The sequence below is a fragment of the Schistocerca piceifrons genome, chromosome X, assembly GCF_021461385.2.
Source record: "Schistocerca piceifrons isolate TAMUIC-IGC-003096 chromosome X, iqSchPice1.1, whole genome shotgun sequence".
NCBI lineage: Eukaryota > Metazoa > Arthropoda > Insecta > Orthoptera > Acrididae > Schistocerca > Schistocerca piceifrons.
In genome coordinates this window covers 80609422-80634475 of record NC_060149.1, presented here as the reverse complement: position 1 = coordinate 80634475, position 25054 = coordinate 80609422, and the positions used below count along the sequence as shown (strand labels likewise).

Here is a 25054-nt window from a genome sequence, read left to right as displayed (position 1 = left end):
GAAAGAGGTATGAATACAGTGAAACTACCACTAGGTGCCAATTGTTGCATGTCCATGACTCTTCTCAGAACTTGACGTTGGAAGGCTTGTCTGATCTGTAAAGCAGGATAGACAGTGTTCTGTGGCATCTCTGCCGAAAGAGCACAATGATGGTGCATGCACAAATATTTCAGAACACACTATTCATTGCACATTGTTGAATGTGGAGCTCTATAGCAGACCACTCTTACTTCTTCATGTGTTGACCCAACGACATAGTCTGTTAATATCGCAGTGGGCACAGAACCATCGGGATTTGACCATTTATCAGTGAAAATGTGTGGGCTATTGGGTGATTCACATATTTTGTTAGGCTAGGTCACTGGTCATCTCCACAAATGCCATCATCGAGGTAAATGGTGGCTTGAAACGTGCAGCACGCCATGAATGCAGGCTGGTGGGAGCAGTATGGGAGGCATTGTTCCGCACTTGCTTGGGACCTGTGGCAGTAATGAAAGACACGCTGACAGCTGTTAACTATTTGTCTCTCTTCATGCTTGATGTCTTCTTCGACGGCAATGTCATCTTTCAACAGTCTAAATGTCCATATCTCGGAATCAGAATCATGCTGCAGTGGATTAAGGAGCAATATAGTGAACTCATGTTGATGTCTTGGTGATCAAATTTGCCTGATGTAAATCCTATGGAACCCATCTGGTTCACTATTGGGTGGCTTCACTGCATATGCAAATCAGCAGTTGGTTATTTATGTGAATTACATGTCCTGTGTGTAGACATCCAGTGTTGACATGTAATACCATCTGCCTCCACAAACCTACCAGCAAACTGCCAGATCCGTGTTGGGCAGACTCAGTGATGTACAGGGTGATTGTAATTAAGGTTAAACTTTCAAACCACTGTAGTAATAACACCACTGGTCAGGAAGACGTCAGATTGCAACAGAATATATCTGAGGAGAGGGAAAACGGATGGCAGAAGAAAAATAGTTACAAAATGTAGCAATAGGTGGTGCTGTGAGCATCATAATTTAATAGTGGTAGACTACAAATCACAAATGAATCATACAACAACGCCTAAGGTGTACATTTGACATTAAACTGTACTACTCAGTGTGTATGGGTGTAAAGGTGTGATACTGTTAGTTACATAAGCCCATCCACCGTGGCAAGGTCAGATCACATTGGATGGTAAAAATCAGTTTTGTAATTGTCCTGAGGCCAAAAACCGCATAAAAAGCATCAATCACGTTTTTAAATTTCCTGAGGCAAAAATGCATAAAAAGCATCAAACTCAAATCGAATTATCAATTACCATGTGGCTGGTGCAAACCATTTTCAATATGCTGTCCACTGTTTTCTGCGACAAGTTGAAATCAAGAAACAGCATGTTCCACAACTGATAGAAGTGTTTTCGGAATCACGTTCAGAATGTCTGCACAATGTGTGCCTTCAATGCAGCTAAGTTTGCACTAGGAATACTGAACACATCATCTTTCAGATAGCTCACAGCCAGAAGTCACATGGATTAAGATCAGGTGATTGGGACGGCTAGGCTGTAGGGAAATTGCGGCTGATAATTCTAGTAATTCCAAAATGGCACTTCAGCAGCTGTTTAAGTGGATTTGCAATGTGCAGAGGTGTGCCATCTTGCGTAAAAATGATCACATCCACATTGTTGGTGAGCTGGAATGACATGGTTGTGCAAAAGACACTCGCAGTGCTTACCAGTGATGGTACAGGTAACAGGACTGGAAGCACCTGTCTCTTCGAAAAAAATGTGGCCATATGGTAAATGGTGCCATAAACCTGCACCACACAGTGACCTTTTCAGGATGAAGTGGTACTGGTTTATTTGCATGTGAATTTTCCGTTGCCCATATTTGACAATTCTGTGTATTGACATATCCTGTCAAATGGAAGTGGGCTTCGTCTTTCCACAGTATCTTCCATGGCGAATCATTGTCCATGTGAGCAAGAAATTCTAAAGCAAAGGTCTCTCTTGCTGCAGGTCAACACGAAGCAACTCGTGCACATGGGTAACTTTGAATGGATAGCAAAGAAAGATATTTTGTAGGATTCTATGTGCCATGCTCACAGGTATGTCCAATGTTCGGGCAATTCTCCATGCACTACACGTTTGCAAACCACCACTCGTCTCCTCCTGCATTGCTGTGGCCACTGCTTCCACTGATGTCGAATCAATTCGTTTCCTCCCTCTACCAGGTTGCACACCAAAAGAACCCATATTTTCGAATTTACGAATTATTTTCTCTAGACTCATGGCGGTCATTGGACCAACACCTTTTTTCAAACCCTAAAGCATCTGGAACTTCCACAGAACGATGTGTGCACAGTCCTCATTCTTTTAATACAGCTTCACAAGCAGAGTGCATTCCTGCATTGGCACAGTCATGTGCCAAGCCCACGGAGGGGTGATTACCTGAGCTGCAATCTTCCCAAATTGCCGACTGGTCCCTCTGTCAGGTGTTTGGGAGGTGTGAACAATCGTACAAGGCAGATGTGTCCCCTTGTGAAGAGAGCCCCCAGTTGGAAGGAGCGCACCATTGGAGGTGCTGGCAATCGTGGGGTACTTTCTCGCAATGAGTCAATCATCTTCCCAATCAACGTCTATGAAACATAAACTTACTGATGCTAATGATTCAAAGACCCTTGCCACATCACCATGGTTCCTCGTGGTCTCACGTACTGAAGATGGTCAGTCCTTCGCCACGGAAAATCCGTTTATTATTCAGAAGCATGTTGATTCAGCTGCTGGCCCTGTAAAATCCTGCTCTCATTGACAGAATGGCACTTGGCTTTTGGAGACTACTTCTGTTTCTGAAGTACGACAACTGCTTGCTGCCTTGCTTCTCCATGGCTACTCTGTTTGTGTCAAGGCCCATAGAACTCTGACTTCTTCTCGTGGTGTAATTTACACCAGGCTGTTCGAAAGTCTAACCAAGGCCAAAATCCAATCTTACCTCTTTGATCAGGGTGTCATTGCTGTCCATTGTGCAATTAAAAAGGTAGGTTCCTCCTCAGTGCCCACCCACACTCTTTTCCTCACTTTTGATAGGGTGGTACTGTCGTCAAAGCTTAAAGCAGGCTATGATATTATCACAGTCTGGCCGTACATTCCGAACCCGATACGCTGCTACCTGTGTCATCGTTTCAACCGTACTAGAACGTCTTGTCAACACCCAGTCTGTGATAGGGGTGCACACGAGGGTGATTGTGCACCTCTTCTCCCGACTGTATCAACTGCAATGGCGGCCATGCCGCTTCCTCTCGGGATTGTCCTGTATATCTTGATGAGCTGGCTGTCCAAGAGATCTGGATAAGGGACAGAGTGCCTTACCTAGTCATTAACAAGTCACTGGCTAGTTGCAAACCCTGTGCTCTCCTGTCTGGCACCTATAGTTCTGTTATTGTTACCCTTCGGTCCATGAAGGACATGGCCACACAGACATGTGACCTCAAATTCAGCTCTGAGGTTGTAAAATTGCGCAGTGTCAAGGTAGTATCGCCATACCCCGTCCAGCTGTGCAACAAACCATCAAACTCTCGCCTGAAGGGGAGAAACCACCAGCTACACGACCGGTAGCCCAGAAAGGACAGTAGTAGTACTCCCGTGTGGACTACCACTGTCCCTCCAACCAAATAACACCAGAGTCTTCCTCTAACTGGAAAGGCTCGAAGAAATCCATCAAAGGCAAATGATCTCCTTCGCCAACTCAAAGATCCTCTTCAACCATGTCGCCATGTGGTACCTTAGCCCGGCCGGCCTCTGTATCACTGGTGCACACTGCCAACCGTTTTTCAGTGTTGGACTCCATGGACTGACCGCACAGCCAAGCCTATGGTTCTGTGGACACCTTGTAGCAGGATCCTCCTGCTTCTGTGCCCTGTAGTAGCGACTTTACACCAGCTGTCACTAAGCAGCCACTGAGTTTTGACACCCCTACATTTCTTCATCATGACTCTCCTCCAATGGAACATTCGCGGCCTTCAGTCCCACAAACAATATTTACAGCTGCTTTTAGCATCGCAGCATCCCCTTGTACTTCGCCATCAGGAAACAAAATTGCGCCTTCACGACCGCTTTGAGCTTTCACATTACTTATTGATTCATTTTGCCCTTCCCCCTAAGGGTGGCATTCCATCTCATGTGGGCATCATGCTGCTCATACGGAATGGCATTCATAGTCAGCCCATCTCCCTGACTACCCATCTTCAAGCTGTTGCAGTTCGCCTTTTCCTTCTCCACCTGACTTTTTCCCTGTGTACCATTTATGTCCTTTTGTCATTCGATGTCACCAGGGCAGACTTACTTCAGCTTATTGGGCAGCTACCTCCCCCATTTTTGAAAACTCGATGACCCCTTTGGGGCTCTCCCAGACCTGTCAGGGAGGTGTCCTCTTGGTTGACCTTCTTAACAAACTTAACCTCTTCTGCCTTATCACTGGAGCACCCACTTTCCTTCCCAACTCTTCACATGCCTCTTCCCATTTGGATCTATCCTGCACTGCCCAACTTGCCCATCATATTGAGTGGTCCATTCTGACACTGGCTTGAGCAACCATTTCCTGTGTGCTATCGGTTTGCTGACTCCTACCCTATCTGCATGCACGCCCAAATGGCAGCTTTACTCCTCCCTGGCGACCTTCGAAGAACAAGAGTTCCCCAGTTGTGGTGACCAGGTGGAATATCTCACAAATGTTATTGTTACTGCTGCAGAACGTTCCATTACTCTCACTTCCTCTTTACCACGTTGTGTCTCAGTGCTTTGGTGGACTGAGGCATGCACACAATTTTCACACAGAGACTTGCTCTCTGTGCTTTTAACAGTCATCCTATGATGGCAAACTGCGTTCATTATAAACAGATGCATGCAAAGTGTCATCGCATTCTTCAAGATAGCAAAAGGACTAGCTGGATTTCATTCACTAGTTCTTTTTACAGTTCCACCCCTTCCTCTGTTGTGGGGGCCAACTTCTGACAGCTCTCTGGGACTAAGATCCATTCCCCAATTTCCAGCCTGACAGCAGCAGACAATGTTATAGTGGACCCTATTGCTATCTCCAACACCTTGGGCTGCCATTTTGCGGAAGTTTAGAGCTCTTCCCACTATCACCCTACCTCCCTTTATAGGAAAGAAAGCAGAGGCGGCTCGGGCGGTACCCTTCTCTTCTCAGCCATGAGTGTTACAATGCCACCTTTACTATGCTCTGTTCATCCCAATCCTCTGCGCCAGGGCCAGACACCATCCACATTCAGATGTTGCAGCACCTTTCTCTTGCAGGCAAGCACTTTCTGCTTGACACATACAACCACCAACCACATCTGGGCAGAGGGGACATTTCCCAGACACTGGGTTGAAGCCACTGTCATACCCATACCTAAGCCTGGTAAGGACAAAAACCTTCTTTCTAGTTACCACCCCATCTCTCTAACCAGCTGCGTTTGCAAGGTGATGGAACGTGTGATACTTGCCCAGGTGGTATGGTGGCTCGAGTCTTGTAATTTACTGACGAATGCACATTGTGGATTTCGAGTGAGATGTTCTGCAGTTGACCATCTCGTTACTTTGTTCACCCATGTCTGCGGTAATACCAGACTGTGGCCATGTTTTTTGATCTGGAGAAGGGCTACGACACCTGCTGGAGAACTTGTATCCTCCGTACTATTTACATGTGAGGCTTCTGTGGCCGCCTGCCCCGTTTCCTTCAGGAATTTTTAAAAGATCGTGTTTTCAAGGTGCATGTGGGTTCTGCTATGTCGGACACCTTTATCCAGGAGAACGGTGTGCCTTAGGGTTCTGTCCTGAGTGTCGTCCTCTTTGCTATCGCCATTAACCCTATTGTGGCCTGTCTCCCACCAGGCATCTCCGGCTCCCGTTTTGTTGACGATTTTGCGATCTGTTGCAGTTCTCCACGGACCTGTCTCACTGAGCAGTGTCTTCGACAATGTCATTATAGTGTTTACTCCTGGAGCATCAACAATGGCTTTCGGTTTTCCACTATCAGCACAGTTTGTATAACTTTCTGGTGACGCAAGTGGTTTCTCCCACCATCTTTACATCTTGGCCTGTTGCCCTTCAGTTCACTGAAACCCTTTGATGATTCTGTTGCTCATCAGCATAGAGCATTTCCCTCTTCTCTGTTACCTCCCGGTGTCCGATTTTGGCACTTTGCACGGTGGCTTAACTTCACACTACCTGCAAGTTTCTCGGTGGGTATGAACCTTTCACCACCTTGGCTTCGTGAAGTGGCCCATGTTAACCCTGGCCTTCATTCGCTTCCTAAGGACACTACTCCAGCCTCGGTCTATCACCTTCATTTTCACGACCTTAGCATGGAACTTCGCGATAGTACCTTTGTATATACTGATGGCTCTCTGACTGACTGACTGGCTGACTCTGTGTGTGTGTGTGTGTGTGTGTGTGTCTGTGTGTGTGTGTGTGTGTGTGTGTGTGTGTGGGCGCGCGCGCCGAAAGCTCAGATGGATAGAAGTCTTTTTATTGTGGCTCTTTGCAACTCAACATCTACTGTATATGGTGAGTATGAATCTATTCTCTTCATAAATTGTTGTAATTGGAAGTTTCGGTGATATGTGGAATATTACATAGGTGATTAAGCATATAGTACTTTGTATAAAACAGGCAAGAAAGAGTTGAAGTCACTAAGAAGGATGGAATACTCATTCATGCCACTCAGAAAAATACACTCCTGGAAATTGAAATAAGAACACCGTGAATTCATTGTCCCAGAAAGGGGAAACTTTATTGACACATTCCTGAGGTCAGATACATCACATGATCACACTGACAGAACCACAGGCACATAGACACAGGCAACAGAGCATGCACAATGTCGGCACTAGTACAGTGTATATCCACCTTTCGCAGTAATGCAGGCTGCTATCCTCCCATGGAGACGATCGTAGAGATGCTGGATGTAGTCCTGTGGAACGGCTTGCCATGCCATTTCCACCTGGCGCCTCAGTTGGACCAGCGTTCGTACTGGACGTGCAGACCGCGTGAGACGACGCTTCATCCAGTCCCAAACGTGCTCAATGGGGGACAGATCCGGAGATCTTGCTGGCCAGGGTAGTTGACTTACACCTTCTAGAGCACGTTGGGTGGCACGGGATACATGCGGACGTGCATTGTCCTGTTGGAACAGCAAGTTCCCTTGCCGGTCTAGGAATGGTAGAACGATGGGTTCGATGACGGTTTGGATGTACCGTGCACCATTCAGTGTCCCCTCGACGATCACCAGTGGTGTACGGCCAGTGTAGGAGATCGCTCCCCACACCATGATGCCGGGTGTTGGCCCTGTGTGCCTCGGTCGTATGCAGTCCTGATTGTGGCGCTCACCTGCACGGCGCCAAACACGCATACGACCATCATTGGCACCAAGGCAGAAGCGACTCTCATCGCTGAAGACGACATGTCTCCATTCGTCCCTCCATTCACGCCTGTCGCGACACCACTGGAGGCGGGCTGCACGATGTTGGGGCGTGAGCGGAAGACGGCCTAACGGTGTGCGGGACCTTAGCCCAGCTTCATGGAGACGGTTGCGAATGGTCCTCGCCGATACCCCAGGAGCAACAGTGTCCCTAATTTGCTGGGAAGTGGCGGTGCGGTCCCCTACGGCACTGCGTAGGATTCTACGGTCTTGGCGTGCATCCGTGCGTCGCTGCGGTCCGGTCCCAGGTCGACGGGCACGTGCACCTTCCGCCGACCACTGGCGACAACATCGATGTACTGTGGAGACCTCACGCCCCACGTGTTGAGCAATTCGGCGGTACGTCCACGCGGCCTCCCACATGCCCACTATACGCCCTCGCTCAAAGTCCGTCAACTGCACATACGGTTCACGTCCACGCTGTCGCGGCATGCTACCAGTGTTAAAGACTGCGATGGAGCTCCGTATGCCACGGCAAACTGGCTGACACTGACTGCGGCGGTGCACAAATGCTGCGCAGCTAGCGCCATTCGACGGCCAACACCGCGGTTCCTGGTGTGTCCGCTGTGCCGTGCGTGTGATCATTGCTTGTAAAGCCCTCTCGCAGTGTCCGGAGCAAGTATGGTGGGTCTGACACACCGGTGTCAATGTGTTCTTTTTTCCATTTCCAGGAGTGTATGTTAAAGATTTAGAACTCTAAGTCTTAATCCTAGGCCCAATCATATTCTTGCATTTTGTCATTTCATGCTTTCTGTTAAAGTATTTAAATTGCAGGTAAAGACAGCTGTGGAGGTAAAAATATGGCTGTAGAGAGTGCTATCAAAACTTTAATAAAAGTCTTAAAAGTGAATGGTTATCTGAAACAAGACATCAAGAACATTATGAATAAAGCAGCGAGTGTCATTAGAATATTATTTTCCATGAATGAAAGACATGCTAAATTACAATACCCAAAGGAAATAACGTATCACGGAGTGAGATTAGGGAATGCCAAATGAACATAGCACATAAGGAAGAAGACAGCCACCACATTGACAAGTGGAACATGTGAAGGATAAAATCAAAGACCAGGTAGAGCCCCTGGCATACCTTTTCAACAAATGCTTCAAGAACAACTCTGTCCCAGAACAATCAAGGGAGACACAACTGTGTTCTGCAAAGGCAGGAAAGTTGACCCAAACTCCTCTATAGGAATTACTCTGGTGAGTGTCATGTTTAAACTCTTCTCTAAACTCCTAATGACAGTGCATTGATACTTGTGTTAGAGCTCAGCTGTGACATATAGAATGCAACTAATATGTACATACCTGAGGGTGAAAAACATCAAGAAACCAGATAATGTTAAGTTCACAAGAAATAGCTACACCTATGTAGTGTGTAGGAATCTTTCATCATAGAAGATACTGGACAATGGTTCAATTTTCCAGAGAGGCAAGCATGCAAAACAGACCTCAAGGAGGGACAGAACAATGCAAGGGAGGTATTGAAGGAAACTGTGGAAACAAATGCGAGGAATTCAGGTACCTGGAAAGGACCGAACTTCCAACTCTGCCACCTGTGCACACATTTTTCAACCAATGGTTTCCACTGGAAGATCTCCCAGAAAGGGATCATATAATGAGTACATGGAGGACTGCATCTGTAAACTAAACAAACTATACCCCAGATAGCATTAAGTGAAGTTTGAAAATGGAACTCTGCCTCTATGCACATTAACAAAAGACTGATGAAAACATAACTATAATGTAACTGTATGTGCACAACTTGTTTAATAAAGTTATTATTTTAATTGGCAGATCATGCAAATATTTATTAATAATAGGGATGCCTACAGATTAGTTGTAAAAGCAAATAGGTCTGCGTATTTCACAGCCCAGGGTTGTTGTTGTTGTGGTCTTCAGTCCTGAGACTAGTTTGATGCAGCTCTCCATGATACTCTATCCTGTGCAAGCTTTTTCATCTCCCAGTACCTACTGCAACCTACATCCTTCTGAATCTGCTTAGTGTATTCATCTCTTGGTCTCCCTCTACGATTTTTACCCTCCACACTGCCCTCCAATACTAAATTGGTGATCCCTTGATGCCTCAGAGCATGTCCTACCAACCGATCCCTTCTTCTGGTCAAGTTGTGCCACAAACTTCTCTTCTCCCCAATCCTATTCAATACCTCCTCATTAGTTATGTGATCTACCCATCTAATCTTCAGCATTCTTCTGTAGCACCACATTTCGAAAGCTTCTATTCTCTTCTTGTCCAAACTATTTATCGTCCATGTTTCACTTCCATACATGGCTACACTCCATACAAATACTTTCAGAAAGTAGCTCTCAATAAATGCAGATAAAACATTTGCAATGCACCTATATCCTACAGAAATAACTGTACAAAGCAGCTACAAACTGTGTGCTACCAAATTCCTTCGACCATGAATGCAAGATGAATGTGTGAACTGTATAAACAATAAATTAAGTGTGGTGCCATGTATTACATAAAATCTGACAGGATACACAACATATTGTAAAAAAAGTATACTGTACACAGGTGGAATCATTGTTAAGGTATATAATTATATTTTGAGGGAACGTCTTTGCAAGTAGAATATACAGAAAACTAAGGACAATTGAAAATACATCTTATAGAAACAAATGTAAACCACTGTTTAAAGATGGTACAAATTCTCAGGCTGATTTCCTTATATTTCTTGGACATCACAGCATTTGTGAAAATCATTATACAAGTAGAAAAGAGACCAGAGCCTTTGCACAAACCAGGATGTTCACATATGCAACACTAGGCAAAAATCTAAAACATTCACACACAAAAGCAAATAGGGATTAAGCTTTATAGTAGATTAACAGACAGTATTAAAGCAACACAAAGTATTACACTATACCTTCTAAACTTACAGTACAGGTGAAAGTTTAAGTGTTGTGTGTTAAATATTTCTTGTATCATTGCTAGAAAATCTACTCTGTGTGTGGGTGGGGGTCATAAAATTGTAAAAGTCATATACCTACTCATTTACCAAATTACGCTCTTATAAAAACAAAATTATCAGTTTTTGGTAATATAATGTAATTGGATAGATAAAAATCTACTCACCAAGTGGCAGCAGGAGAAAATACATTCAAAAAAGTGGCAGACAGGTTGAAGAGGGAGGAAGAGGGATGATGGGGAAGGACTGGAGAGGTTTAGGAAAAATGGTAGAGTTCGGAAGAGTCACTCAGAGCCCTGCGGTGGGGAAGACTCACTGGACAGGATGAAAAGGAAAGACCGTTGACCACTATTCTCCTGAGGAGTTGAAACATCTTACTGCTAGAATAGGCAAAGTTTCCACTGTATATATGCAAGACGGTAGCATTCAGAAAGTGATATGAGGAGGGCAAAATACAATCACTGTATTCAAAACTACTGCTGTGAAAGGCTTAAGTGACACATTTAAGCCATTTGTAGTGCTGTTTGTCATTCTTAATTTATTAAATATGTATTCCTAAAGCCATAAAGAAGTGTGTATGATGGATAACATGACTTGTCCTATATCTCATTGCACCTATGTATAGATAAACTGAGGACCAGTCAATAACCTTCTGTACTATACTACATATTCATTATTTGCACAAAATCTTGTTTCTTGCCTGCAAAAACCGCAGCTATCACAAAGTTCCTGGAAATGTTAAATCAGTCAAGCACTTTCTTCATGACATATTATAGTAGTCTGTATGCTGTCAGTGAATATTACCGGACTATTATATCTAAAATATCACTGTCAGGTAAATTAAGTGTAGTTTCCCATGTAACAAAAAATTAAAACTTGTGGAGTAATACGAATGGCTAGTATTGTTAGAACAGAAAAAATTATACCAGTTTGTATTGTTACACTTAGGAATTTTGTGTAATAGTAGTAGATCTGTGGGTGCATATGTAAAGCAAACATTAATGGACAAGTCACTCTGAGTGACCTGTATCAGATGATTGGCATCTTTAAGAATATCTGAATATCTACACATGATATCTACAAATAGGTAATGGAAAAACACACACACACACACACACACACACACACACACACACACACACACACAAACATTAAATACCTGTCCTGAATTGTCTTTCAAATTGTCAAAGGTCTCTTTAAATCGTTCATTAAAGTTTTCTCCCATGCAAGACACAATTTTTTCGAACAGCCATGTCCGATCCTTCTGATCCACAAGACGATCATAGTAAACACGAAGAACTTCATGCACCCATAACCTGCAGAAAGCAATCACATATTGTAATTTTTAATTTAAATTAATGAGCCACGGAAAAATTGTTTTTATTTAATAGATTTCATTGATACATGTATATTATTCTTACAAAGAACTGCATTTGCTGTTTGCACTGTCTGTATTTCAAATAAAACTTGGGATAGCAAGTCAGATTTCAGTAAGTTCAGGTATAACTATTTAACAGGTAAGTTTTTATTGGTGTGATGTTAGACAGCCATCTCTGTAGAGGTTCTATGAAAAAACTTAAAAAAATGTTTTCAGTTGATGAATGCTTGTATTTCACACATTCTGCACTGAAGAAGTATGTTTCCACTAGAGCATCCAAACCTTAGATGTGAGTTTGTTATAGAAAATCCATAATAATAAAATTATGATTAATTGTAATGGGCAACATTACAAAGCAGAAATAGTGACTGGACTTAAACACTGTGACCAAACCACAATTTTCCACAAGCACGTGTGATAGCAGGACTCAAAACGATCAGGTTATTGAAATATTTAGAAATTATTTTTAAAAGAAAGTCGTGTGAGCAAATTGTGGTACTGGAAGTATATTTAAGAAATTCAATATGTGGCGTAGAGCGCCATAAAAATCGATATTTGTTCTGTGCGTAAGTGTGCTATCTTTGAGGAGAGGGCTTTGGAGAGCATGTTGGATGCTAACGGCAGTTAGCCTCCGGACGTGTATCTGTGTAGACGCTAAGTGTGAATAAATCTGTATATGAGAGAATTCTAGTTGTTTACCTACAACTATACCATATTCCCTCAAATATCTTTAGTCATGCCTACAATTAAGTCATTTTGATGCAACATTTCTGCTTCTTTGGCAAGATGCCAGCCATGTGACAAGTGTACTTATAGTGCTTGTCAAAACGTAAGTCTTAGATCATATTTTTTAGTTGTATTTTTGTTTTCCCATTCTGAGTACCTTTCGCACTATATCAAGTGAACATTGTGGTGGTCCTGGTGGGGGCTATCAAGAGATGGAATGACACTAGGCATGGTCTGCAGCTCAACAGGTTTGGGAAACGGAGGTTGATTAGTGAGAGTATGGTGGGTAGGAGTGGGGCCACACATGGTTAAAGACCTGGTGTTATCGGTAGGAGAAATAGGTCTTCTTTCAGGATAAACCATAACAGACTTCCATCCTTTAAAAGTATCCCAAGCAACTTAGACTTGGGCACCATGTATGTGGAAAATAAAATGTACCACACTGAGTGTGCAATCTCCATGGAAATTTGCTCAGAATTATCTATTATTCATCAAAACGTGCAGGACATTAAAAATAAAGATCACCTTGAATTAGTCTTTGAACAGCATGGTAGTGTGCATTACAGTGCTCAGGTAGATAGATAAGTTGCAGCATATAGTGCTGTCATCATATGACTGTGCAAGTTACTACTATAATAGGTTTCTCTTAAATGGTTTAAAGCTAGAGAAGATATGATTACAATTAATGTAGATAAACATTTTGAATTGTCAGCCATTGAAGTAACAGAACTAGCTCCCCCTAAGAAGCTAATTATTCTGTGTGTTTACCTCTCACCTAGTGGTAATGTGGGCACTTTCTTCAACAAATTAACTGTGGTCCTGTAAAGGGTGTCTGCCCCCAAAACTAGCATAATAATATGTGGAGACATGAATATCAACACAGGTGTTGAGGGTGAAATTAGCAATAACTTCCTAAAGATGGTGAGCACTTTTGTTGTGGCCCAAATAGTACACACTGCTAGGAAGAATTCAAAAAGTTCAGCTTCTATTTTGGACCTGGTATTTATGGAAATTGACAGAGAAAATTGTAAAGTACTTATAAGAGATCTTGGTAGTTTGGATCATTTCTGTCAGATGATAAAGCTTAAGACAGGATCAGTGAAACCTGTAAAACTACAGGCCTACAAAAGGATTTTGTTTTTTTCCCCAGATCAGATCTGTACTTTTTCTAGAGGACTGGCATATCAAAGCTGGAACACATTGAATATGGAAAGCAATGTAGATGCCAAGTTCTCAAAATTTAGCACATTGTGTAATTTTTGAGGTGACATTTCCAAAAGTAGCCATTTCAACTGCAGCCACTATGAGAAATAGATGGATAACTGCGGGTATTAGAAAGTCTTCAGACTTTTAAATTTCTCAGGTCTCTGCAGAAACAATGTGCTAATCCGCAGGTAATTTACTACTGCTGCTGCTGCTGCTGCTGCTACTACTGCTGCTGCTAGTACTACTACTACTTAAATAAAGACATATGCAGAAGGGCACTGCTCGTGGCAAAAATATCATTGACTAATAAATACATAATGCAGAAAGCAAAAGCAAAGTGGTGTAGGGTGTTGTAAAACAAGAAATTGGGAAATGGTAGACACAATTATAACAACATATAAATCAAAGATGGGATAGGATAATAGAAAGATTTCAGGAATTTTGTAAATGATTACAGTATTTCTCTGATCTTACAGAGAAGCTGCAGTAAGCTGTTCCTAAAAGACATGTAGCACCCTCATGAAGATGTTTCCTGCAACAGAATTTGCACTCCCAACGGTCTTCCCAAACAATGGTTGTATGTCTGGCATGTTGGAGGTCGGTTATTCAAAGGCTTCTGGCACCCCACACGATTTTGACCGGAACTTGAGCCCTCAAGATGCCACACTTCACTGATCAGGTGGCCCAAGAGAGAACTGGTCCAAGACATTCTGGCTACCGTAGCAGAAAATAGAATTATGCAGAAACAGTGGGTGATGAGGAACTCACTTGCTAAACGTCTGTTAAGAGAGCGCCAATGGGAAACACACGCCTTTTCGGAGTGACAGGGCATCTGAGACTGCGGAAATGAAGTTGAGTCATGCCAGCTCAGCCATGGTTTTGCCTAGAAAAAGCCAAAGACTTGACTGAAGTGCACCAAGCATCTGCCTACATTACATCTTGGGGAACAAATAGTGAGTGAACCAGATACAAATTCGAATTACTGGTGGATACATCTACCTAAGCCGCTTCGCCCAGTCTTGTGGCGCAGTTTAACATCATCCTCATGCGGGTATAGTTTACAGCAGCGTGGAAACATGGGGGGAACAATATTATGGAAACAGACACAACATATTGCTATGTCTAATATGGTGTAGGCAACCTGTTGGCATTCAAAACCGCTTCCAGTCATCTCAGAATGGATAAATACATGTCCTGTGTTCTTTCCAAGGGGAAAGTATTCCTTCCTTTCTTCAAAACAGTGACAAGTTCAATTAATGAATCTGGAGGTGATGATGATGATGATGATGATGATGATGAGCGTATGGCAGTGGTGGCCAGGAGACCCCTCGTGGGGCGGTTCGGCTGCGATACCACAAGTTCTTTAACGCTACTTTGGCGACTTGCGGGTGAATGAAGATGAAATGATGATGAAAAAGACACAACATCCAGTCATCTTGCGGCAGAGAAAATCCCCTACCCCGCCGGGAAGCGAGAACGCTACCGCAAGACCACGAGCCACGGACGATCTGGAGGTGGATTGTGACCACACATACTTCTCTCCAAAGTAGACCACAAAGGCTCATTAGTACTAAGATCTTGTGACTGTGGTGGCCATGGGAGATGCAACAGTTCGTCCTCGTGCACACAAAACCGGTTCTGAACGATATGAACTGTGTGAACAGGGGCCATGTCGTCATGGAACACGGTATCGCCACTGAGTAACAAACTTTGTTCCATATGGTGGTCCTTATCAGCCAAAATGGTCACATTACCCTTGGCTCTAATGGAACCTTGCAGAGTTACCACAGGGCGCATGGACCCCTTAATATGGCAACCCAAAACATCACCAAACCTCTGCTATATTTCTCTTGGAACGTAGACTCGGCCAGAAGTTGGAAACACTGTGAAACAACTCATATGACCAAATGACTTTCTTCCATTGCTCCATAGTCAGTTTTTTTGACTTCAGCACCACGTTCTCGTTACAGGCATTTGTGTCACTGGTCTTAGAACTCCAGTTTGCCCTGAAATTCCCTTCTTATGGAGCTCTCATGTTGATTAGGTACTGACAGGGTTCGTGAGTGTAACATTCTGTTCTGCACTGACTTTTACATCTGTCATCCACTTACGTTTCATCATAATCCTCATCAACGACAATCCGTCACGATGACTCAACACACATTTTCGGCCGCATAAATCTTCGATACAGTGCGTCTTGTAACATTAAGTATTTCCTCTGTCTTGTTTATGGAAGCAGTTACCTTACAGGCACCAAGCGCAAATTGTCCACATTCGAATTCCCTTAGCTCTGACGTAATGCGCTCACAACTACACAGAACCCTGTTCTGACCATCATGGAAACTAGATATGCACTGAGGACATTGCAGAGGTGCCGTTCATGGTCAAATACAACAGCACAACTTGCAGGCTTGGCCAGAATCTGCATTTATGTTCAAGCTTACATTTTTCGTAGTGTTTTCATGTTTTTTCTAACCTCTGTAGTGGCTGTCAAGGTTCCCTGGTCTACAGAGAACATAATGTCTGTCAATCAGCTTTCTGAACCTCAAAGCTTGGTTGTGCTCTGTGCACAATACGTCGATCCTCCCATGTGATGGTCAATCAGAGCCTTAATAACAAGAATGCCTCCCTCACATTCCCATGATACCGCAGTTCCTTGAAATATGAAGGCATCATGTCATCTAGCCATGCACATTGGCCTCCTTTCCCCCTCTCCTCTCCTCTCCTCCCCTCCCCCTTCCCTTGTAGCCAATCACAGCATAGTAATAAAATGAGACAACCAATCAGAATCCAAGATGGTGGAACCAGTGCAATTGCTCTAGCAATAAAATTAAAAAAAAAAAAAAAGAAATAAAACAAGCCACACTTTCCTTTCTCCTCTTCACCTTCTCCTCCTCCTTTCCAGCCAACCATGGTGTATTATTACAATGAAATGTAAAAATAATAATTTCAAGTAAAATAGTAAAGATATTTGCAACAACCCCCAACACATACGCACATTTGTATGTCAAATACTATATCCTCAGCAGCAAATTTCGATACTTTTATACTTTACTCGCTTTTGTACTCAAACACTGCACTGTCTTACCAGTAAATTTCCTACCTCCGCCCTCTCTCTCTGTTTCCATACTCCAACAACCTCTCTCTGTTTTCATAGTTCAATAATATTTAAGTGAAACAGTGTACTCTCATTAATGTATAATACAGAGGGAATGGGAAAGAAATGAAAACTCAGACAAAAAATAGTCTACATAAAGAATTGATTAGATTCCAAAGAAAGTTAGATGCACACTTGGATGACTGTATATTTATATGCAACAGGAAATATCTAGAGTTTAATGTGTACAATATGTTTTACATTTCTTATCAGTCTACAAAGAATTCTAGTATGCTTCCAACCAGTCTGTTATACTGAAAGAGATTTACTTTAGAATGTCATCCATTGTAAACAGTGGGTTGTTATAATTTGTGTAAATATTTGAGATATCTCGACAAGCTAACAAAGTGTTGACAGCTGTATCTGTCTTAATAAAATCGAAATGGCACTGAACTGCACCTTGTGGATGAACTGTATAAACTGTATATAACAGGAGCAATATACCTTTAATGTGTTAATCAACCAGTTTGTTGGATTGAAACAAACACTTCAGTGTAATAAATGCATTCATGCTTATCACACACTTCAAAAGCAATAAAGTGCTCAGAATGTGTAAGGCACTCCATCTGAAGAACTGAAAGAGGATTACGGTTAATGAAGTAAAGATCCACGCAGTGGACACCTAATTAAAAAAGCTATTCCTTATGTTTCTGATCTAGACTGCCATAAAATGTGAAGGAACTGTTAATCAGAACTCAGAGAGAAGTCGTAGTCTAATTCACAATCGATTTATTGATCTCAAACAAGGCAAGACAACAAAATTATTAAAGAAACATCATACAAAAATATTTATCAAAAGCCTTACTAAAATGGGATCTATGGAGGACAAAGTGATGTGCTGGGGATCGACACACGACACTAACCAGAACACTACTCGCTTTATCTCACTTCATACATGTGAATCCACGTTATGGTATCAAACTATGCCACCACCAAGCATCTATATTTTACCATACAAAAAAAAGGAAAAATATGGTTCGAAAGAACAGGGTGCTGGGAAATAGATATTATAGCCCTACATTGCAGCAGCGAATACCTTACCATCTTACTGGTCAAGGCGGCACACTATGATGTGTTCGGTGACTGAAATAATTGACGGCAGAAATCTGTTATGAAATGCAAGTACGCAGTCTCGCGTTCAATTAATTCAGAATGCAGGTACTTCCCCAAGAGCCTCTGAAACCCCGACGGATTCCAGTGTGCAGGTGAACCCGTTTGCTGGTCTGCCAAACCAATTTGACTCCGTGCCACAACTGTGCGTGTCAGAATACGTCAAATGTTTGGACGGCTGACTCGAGACAAATAAGTACACCCATGCGTCACTCGTTGTGACCGTGATGATATAAGCAGTACCTCTGACGGTTCAGAAGGTGACTGGCACAGGCTCTAAGTCGCACCTTAGCAAAGGACACAAGTCTCACTGTTTAGGTAGAGACCTGCAGTTCTTTACTACTGAAGTGCCAGTACAAGAGACTTGTACCAGAGAGACGATCTCCCTTTCTCTATGTTGCCCCCTCAGCTCGGTTCCAAAAGCACATTTATCTTTTTTTGACCTCCCCCAATTTCGCACAAGCCAATCACAAGCTGGAGCCCGGCATTCTAAGATCAGTGAATGGTCTTTGCACTGCAAACCGATTTGACCAATTAGAGACTTAAAGTTAATTGGCAGAAAACGCAAAAAATTCGGCTTAGTAGCCTCATTCCCACATGTTGGCCGCGTCTTTTGCTAACACAATACAGGGTGGAACCACAGCCCTCCATAAACAGCTTGTTACCTCCCCTGTTGCATCCATTTCAAAGTTTGCAAAGAACGGCCATAAACTAGCATTGACAAAACATGTTTTGAAACAGTCTGCACGTCTGGGCACCAGTTTTCCTTCCCACAGACATTTGCAGAACGTTTATATTTCTTATGGCGGCTAGCTCGCTAACAAGGCCTACAAAGCGCTGTCGGCGACTTTTCGGCACTAGGCCGTATACCTGGACGTCTGCCCCTGTCCGTGGCGTCACGCTTAATGTGTTTCTGCACAATACGACCGCGGCACAGGCCCATCTGGAAATGTCTCTTCATCATTCTCCAAAAAAAACGCGCTTTGTCGCCCCCAACAACGGCTTTCTTTTACTGCACTCGTTTAAGTCAGCACCCTGTTTCTTTGAATGCAGGTAAAGCTTACCGTATTTCTTTCCCTAGAGCAAGCAAACAAGACCATAAACTGCTGCCCACCATTTCATCACAATGTATGAAGTCAAATCGCTGTAGATCGTATCCCCTACACCAAATCAGAAGTGAGAGTGCCCTGCAATCTCTCAGAACATTCACTTCTGAAAAAAACGTATGGACTGAATCCAAATTCAGTTACTTTGTGTGTTAGAACTAAACACTCTTGTGAATTAAATAGAGATCAACAATAATCTTCCTTTAGATATCAAATATCAATATTTCTAATATTTCCTCTGAATGACACAATATGAAAAGGAAGTGAAATTTTTATGTATAAATAGTTTTGTTGTAGTTGTGAACATTAGTTTGTATCACTATTTTCGAAATTAACTGTGTCCATTTTGTTCAGTCTTTCATGATATATTGTGCGCACTGTGCCATTGTTGAGAATGTTAAGTTCATGACACTGATAGCAGAGAATCTTGGTGGTAGATATGTCTTGCAGTCCTTCAGATAGACCAATACTGCCATTCATAATTCGGTGATAATGCAGCTTGGACTCAAGGTTGAGTGATGCTCAGCTTCTTCAATGCTGACAGTTCTTCCACCATCACCCACATGCTTTAAGTTATGTAACACAGAAGCAGAAGATCGCTGTTTTCTTTTATCATACCAAGTAACTGATGAGCAAAATATAAATTTTATTAGTATTAGTAATAGTGCGTATTAAACTTACAATTTTCTAATTCGATGAGGCATGGACAGAGAACAGCAACCTCAGCAACAGTGCCAATGACTTTACTTCTACTAGCAGTCGTCTCGTATTCATACATATTTTCTTGCTGAGTGAGCAACAATCAACAAGTTCTAACAAGCAGAAGTACTTAGTCAGCGAGTCAATACTTACACAATTATCAAGCATGTTACATATTGCTGACTCGAAAAAATGCAAGTTTTTTTAACTGACATTAGTATAGCTGTGAACATTTTAAAATCTGATGGAACAGTAGATACATGCTGATATTTATCTATATATGCTGCAAATAATATGACATATGCTTAGTAACTTCTCACTTCAAAATCATCAGCTCAAGAACGCAGCGTTAGTGACTCTCTCTCGTCTCCACAAACTATGATTTGCCTGTTCTATTGAACATTCAATGTGAAATGTCTTTGATATTTATTCGAAAAAAATCTGAACTCCATCACAGCATATTTTACAACACTCAGTTGGTGCGAGTGTTCTGTCTTTGTTGTGTGAGTGTGGTAGCACTGCATGCCACTTGAGACATCTACTGAAAGCTGTTGTTTTAACAGCGTAGTGCCGGCACGTAGCGCGACAGTTTAAAAACATAACTGTTGGGAGACTGCGTTTTCTGCGTGAAACGCCAACTCATACTATTTACATTAAGCAAATAACCGCTTATTTTTTGCGAATGGCTAGATTTCATTGCAGAAATAAATTTCAGCACTTTCACTTTTGCATATTAGAAAGTAATTTTGATATGTAAAAATGGTCTGAGAAAAGCTTTAAGTGCTTCATGTCTAGTAGTATGATGTTTGATACTATTGTCGAGCAATTGAAATTACACATCAACATACAGACAAATGTTCTGCCTTTCTACGCAGCTTGAGTATGGATGGATGAGCACGTTAACTTGTCCATAGTGTAAAGTATGACGGATTTGCTCTGTTCTTTCATAGTACTGGGTGAATCACCTAAAACTTGCACCACAAATATTGTAGAAATGGAAAATATTGTTGATGCACGTTCTTCAGAGAATGGATTTGCAGTCAGGGGCTCCTACTGTTAGCCAATAAACAGGTTGTAATAATGACATTTTCACTCTGCAGCAGAGTGTGCGCTGATATGAAACTTCCTGGCAGATTAAAACTGTGTGCCGGACCGAGGCTCGAACTCAGGACCTTTGCCTTTCGCGGGCAAGTGCTCTACCACGAGTTTCGGTCCGGCACACAGTTTTAATCCGCCAGGAAGTTTCATATCAGCGCACACTCCACTGTAGAGTGAAAATGTCATTCTGGAAACATCCGCTAGGCTGTGGCTAAGCCATGTCTCCGCAATATCCTTTCTTTCAGGAGTGCTAGTTCTGCAAGGTTCGCAGGAGAGCTTCTGTAAAGTTTGGAAGGTAGGAGTCGAGGTACTGGAAGAAGTGAAGCTGCGAGGACGAGGCGTGAGTCGTGCTTGGGTAGCTCAGATGGTAGAGCACTTGCCCGCGAAAGGCAAAGGTCCCGAGTTCGAGTCTCGGTCCGGCACACAGTTTTAATCTGCCAGGAAGTTCCAGATTGTAGTGATACTTAGAAAGTGTATTTTTTATGTAAACATACATGTTTTTAAATGGAAAATGCCTAGTGATAGTAGTACCGAGCGAGGTGGCGCAGTGGTTAGACACTGGACTCGCATTCGGGAGGACGACGGTTCAATCCCGCGTCTGGCCATCCTGATTTAGGTTTTCCGTGGTTTCCCTAAATCACTCCAGGCAAATGCCGGGATGGTTCCTCTGAAAGGGCACGGCCGACTTCCTTCCCCATCCTTCCCTAATCCGATGAGACCGATGACCACGCTGTCTGGTCTCCTTCCCCAAAACAACCAACCAACCAACCTAGTGATAGTAAAAAACTAAAAATAGAGGAAATTAGAATATCAAGGGTGTTCATTGCAGGATTCTAGCATAAGTCAATTAGCAGATATTATTTTTTGAAATGTTACTACACTGGCACTTGTACAATACCTGTAGTACCACACATTAAAGAATGACGCAAGTGCATACACTAGTTATGAAGATTCTGACCAGTAACGAGACAAATGACCATCACAGGTTGTGTTCAAACTGACACCGACAGTGGCAATACACGCTTCCAGTCCGGTATGGAACAACTGCTGCACACATTCTAGCATTTCAGCAGAGATGTCCGACCAGGCTGCAGTAGTATGTCGTTGCTTATCAACAGGCGTAATTTGTATGTCCTTTTAGATAACGTCTTTCAGGTTTCACCACGGAAAAATGTATATAGGTGTGAAATCAGGGAACCAGCCGGCCAACGTACAGGTCTTCTGCATCCAATACAACGATTTGGAAACAATTTGTGGAGACATGCTGAAGTACTTTGTGCACTGTGGGCTGGACAGCCATCATGTCAGTACCACAGGTTTCTCCTTGTCTGCAGAGGAACGTCTTCTAGCATCCATGGAAGATAATCTGTTGGGAGGTTGTGACACTTGTGGACATTCAGTGTTCATATATGAAAGACAGGCATAGGTGCTGATGGTTTACTATCCCACACCGTACGTTTACACTATGTGGACACTGACATTTCACCTGTCAACAGATCAATAGTGCATAGTTCGGCCGTTTACCTGGCCATGATTGGTAAATGTGGGTTCATCACTAAACATGATACATCTGGAGTATCCTTTCTTAATGCCCATGTGTAGAAGTTAACACGATTCTCATAATCATTTCCATGCAGCTGATGATGGAGAGAGATAGATAGGGATGGAACGTATGTCAATGGAGAATGCATAGGACACTTGCTTGTCTCATGCCGCTTCCTCATGAGATTGCACAGGAGCTAACATTCGGATCAAGTGCAACAGCAACAAGAACATTAATTTCCCCCTGTTTTGTCGTCACTTGTTTCCTTCTGTTACGTTGTCTAGGTGTCACAGTACAACTTTCACTTAACTGGTTGAAGAGTTGACAAATAAGTGCCGAGATTGTTGACGTCTGTTGCAATATCTGTGCTTCATATACCGTACAAGAACGAACTGCGTTCTTCTTACACTCTCCATGCACTATGAGCTCGTCAACTTATTCTGCGTTGGTAATTCCAGTCGCCCACTCACTACCTACTGCTTGGATTGGCTCACATTAACTGACATTGAAATATCTCAAAAACAACACATTGGATCCATGAAATGTATTAATTAATTAAATTTCTTCATCTCAAATGGAGGACATCCAATGCCCCACCCCACATACTGTATGATGGTGGGGGTGATGGGAATTTTGAAACCTTAAATGAGAATTCCCATTTTTTGTTGTAGGTTCGTATTACATGGAGAAACTACAAAAGTAATGTTCGGAACTTTTTTCCGTTACGTGACAGATCGCGCTATAATCGGAAAAAATCAAAGTGGGTAGAAAATCGTATGTTTCAAAAGGCTACCCAGTGACACTTGAATTAACCGCTCACGTTCACGTGGCAAGGGTACGACAGGTAATTGATTAATAGCTTTTAATGGGACTGGACTGCCAGTTATAACTCGTCGTTAGCTACACAGCCACAGTGGCACGTTTAGCATTCCCCTTTTCAGTTTGTTGGAGGAATGCAACTTTGAGAATGGGTTTCCCATTAAAAGTTATGAAATAATTGCCTGTCCTACAATCGAAGCATGGAGATGATAGGGGGTGGGGGGTTAATTCAAGTGTCACTGAATAGCATTTTTAAAAATACGATTTTCCACCCATTTTGATATTTTCAATTCCAGCGCTATCTCTCGCAAAACGAAAAAAAAGTCTTTCAGACAAAACCTATGTATTTTTTTTGTGTAGAATCTGAATCTGCATTAAGAAATGGGTGTTTCAAGATTTCAGAGCCGCATCCTCCGTCCCCACACACATGATAAGGTGGGCGATCGAGTATGATATCACGGGATGTCCCCCTCCGATATGAACAAGGTCTTCAGAAAAACTGAACAACCTATATACACAACATTATCTTGAAAAGAAATCTCCTTAGAGTTTCGCTAGAATTGATCAACAGCGCTGTTTTATCGATAACTAAAACGCTCTACTTGAAAAATTCCAGCAAACTTTGCATTAAGTTGCTGTCCAGTGTTAGTGATCTGTTCTTCTTCTTATAAAGTTTTCTCAGACTAATAATTTGCAAAAGTCTTTGCGAAGAGGATGTTTCATAAATGCACTCATGGTGAATACTATGACTACAATAGCATTCACAGTTTTTTTATAAGGAAAAAGAACACAGATATCATACACACTTCATCCCTTTTTTACATATCGTCGAATATATATATATATATATATATATATATATATATATATATATATATATATTTTAATGAGAACGAAATTTAATGCCTATATCAAATGCTGTAAACTCATACATAATTCCATGCAGTGACTTGCAACCTGCATTGGTATACTGGGCCATAACGCTTTCTGTGGGATTCAGAGCTTGTCAAGTCAGTTCCAGTAAACTGTATAGCGTTGCCAGCTCAGTCTCAGGTCGAGTGGACACACTGTATGGCATAACCGCTACACGTTAAATTCTTGAAAGTCCGTTTCTGCATGTGAGTGGATTCTGCTTCATTGACAACTTTGATTGTTTGTGTGAAGGTGCCTGCATTCATTTTGTGATCAGTCAGTACCACTGAAGTAGTCAGAGTATTTCCAGTAAACATGCCTGTAATTTTGAACAAGTAATCCCAGAGCGGAAGCCATTCTGTAGGGGATAATATTACTTTAGTGTCACAATAGTGTGGGTTTTCAAAAACTTGAATTCGTGATTAGACAACATTCTGACACTGACGCATTTTCTTCCACTCAAATTTAGGATGAAATTCCTGTCGAATATGGTATGTACTCCTGTTGAGGCGTCTTCTTCTGGGTGTAACACACATCATTTGGAAATAAAAACAGAACGAGTTAAGCCATGTGCACACTGTAGATTGCACAATCATATATGCAAGAACAATGACAATACTCATATGATGACGACTGCTGTGGTGCAACTCGACACATCATTTTTATCCATTGCCAGCTCAGTGCTAACTGAAATCGCTCTTTATAGTTGGTATATTGATCGTGACCGGGCCAAATATCTCACGAAAAAAGCGTCAAACGAAAAAACTACAAAGATCGAAACTCGTCTAGCTTCAAGGGGGAAACCAGATGGCGCTATGATGGGCCCGCTAGATGGCGCTGCCATAGGTCAAACGGATATCAACTGCGTTTTTTAAAATAGGAACCCTCACTTTTTAT

At 42.4% G+C, this 25054-nt stretch overlaps 1 protein-coding gene across 1 annotated transcript in view; it reads right to left on the bottom strand.

The window, feature by feature from the left end:
• LOC124722185 (dynein axonemal heavy chain 7-like) overlaps nt 1-25054 on the bottom strand; it is a 913348-nt gene that overhangs the window by 579409 nt on the left and 308885 nt on the right. Inside the window, exon 12 of the mRNA XM_047247384.1 lies at nt 11563-11719. Within this exon, the coding sequence (XP_047103340.1) occupies nt 11563-11719 (157 nt within the window). The remainder of the gene's footprint in view (nt 1-11562; nt 11720-25054) is intronic.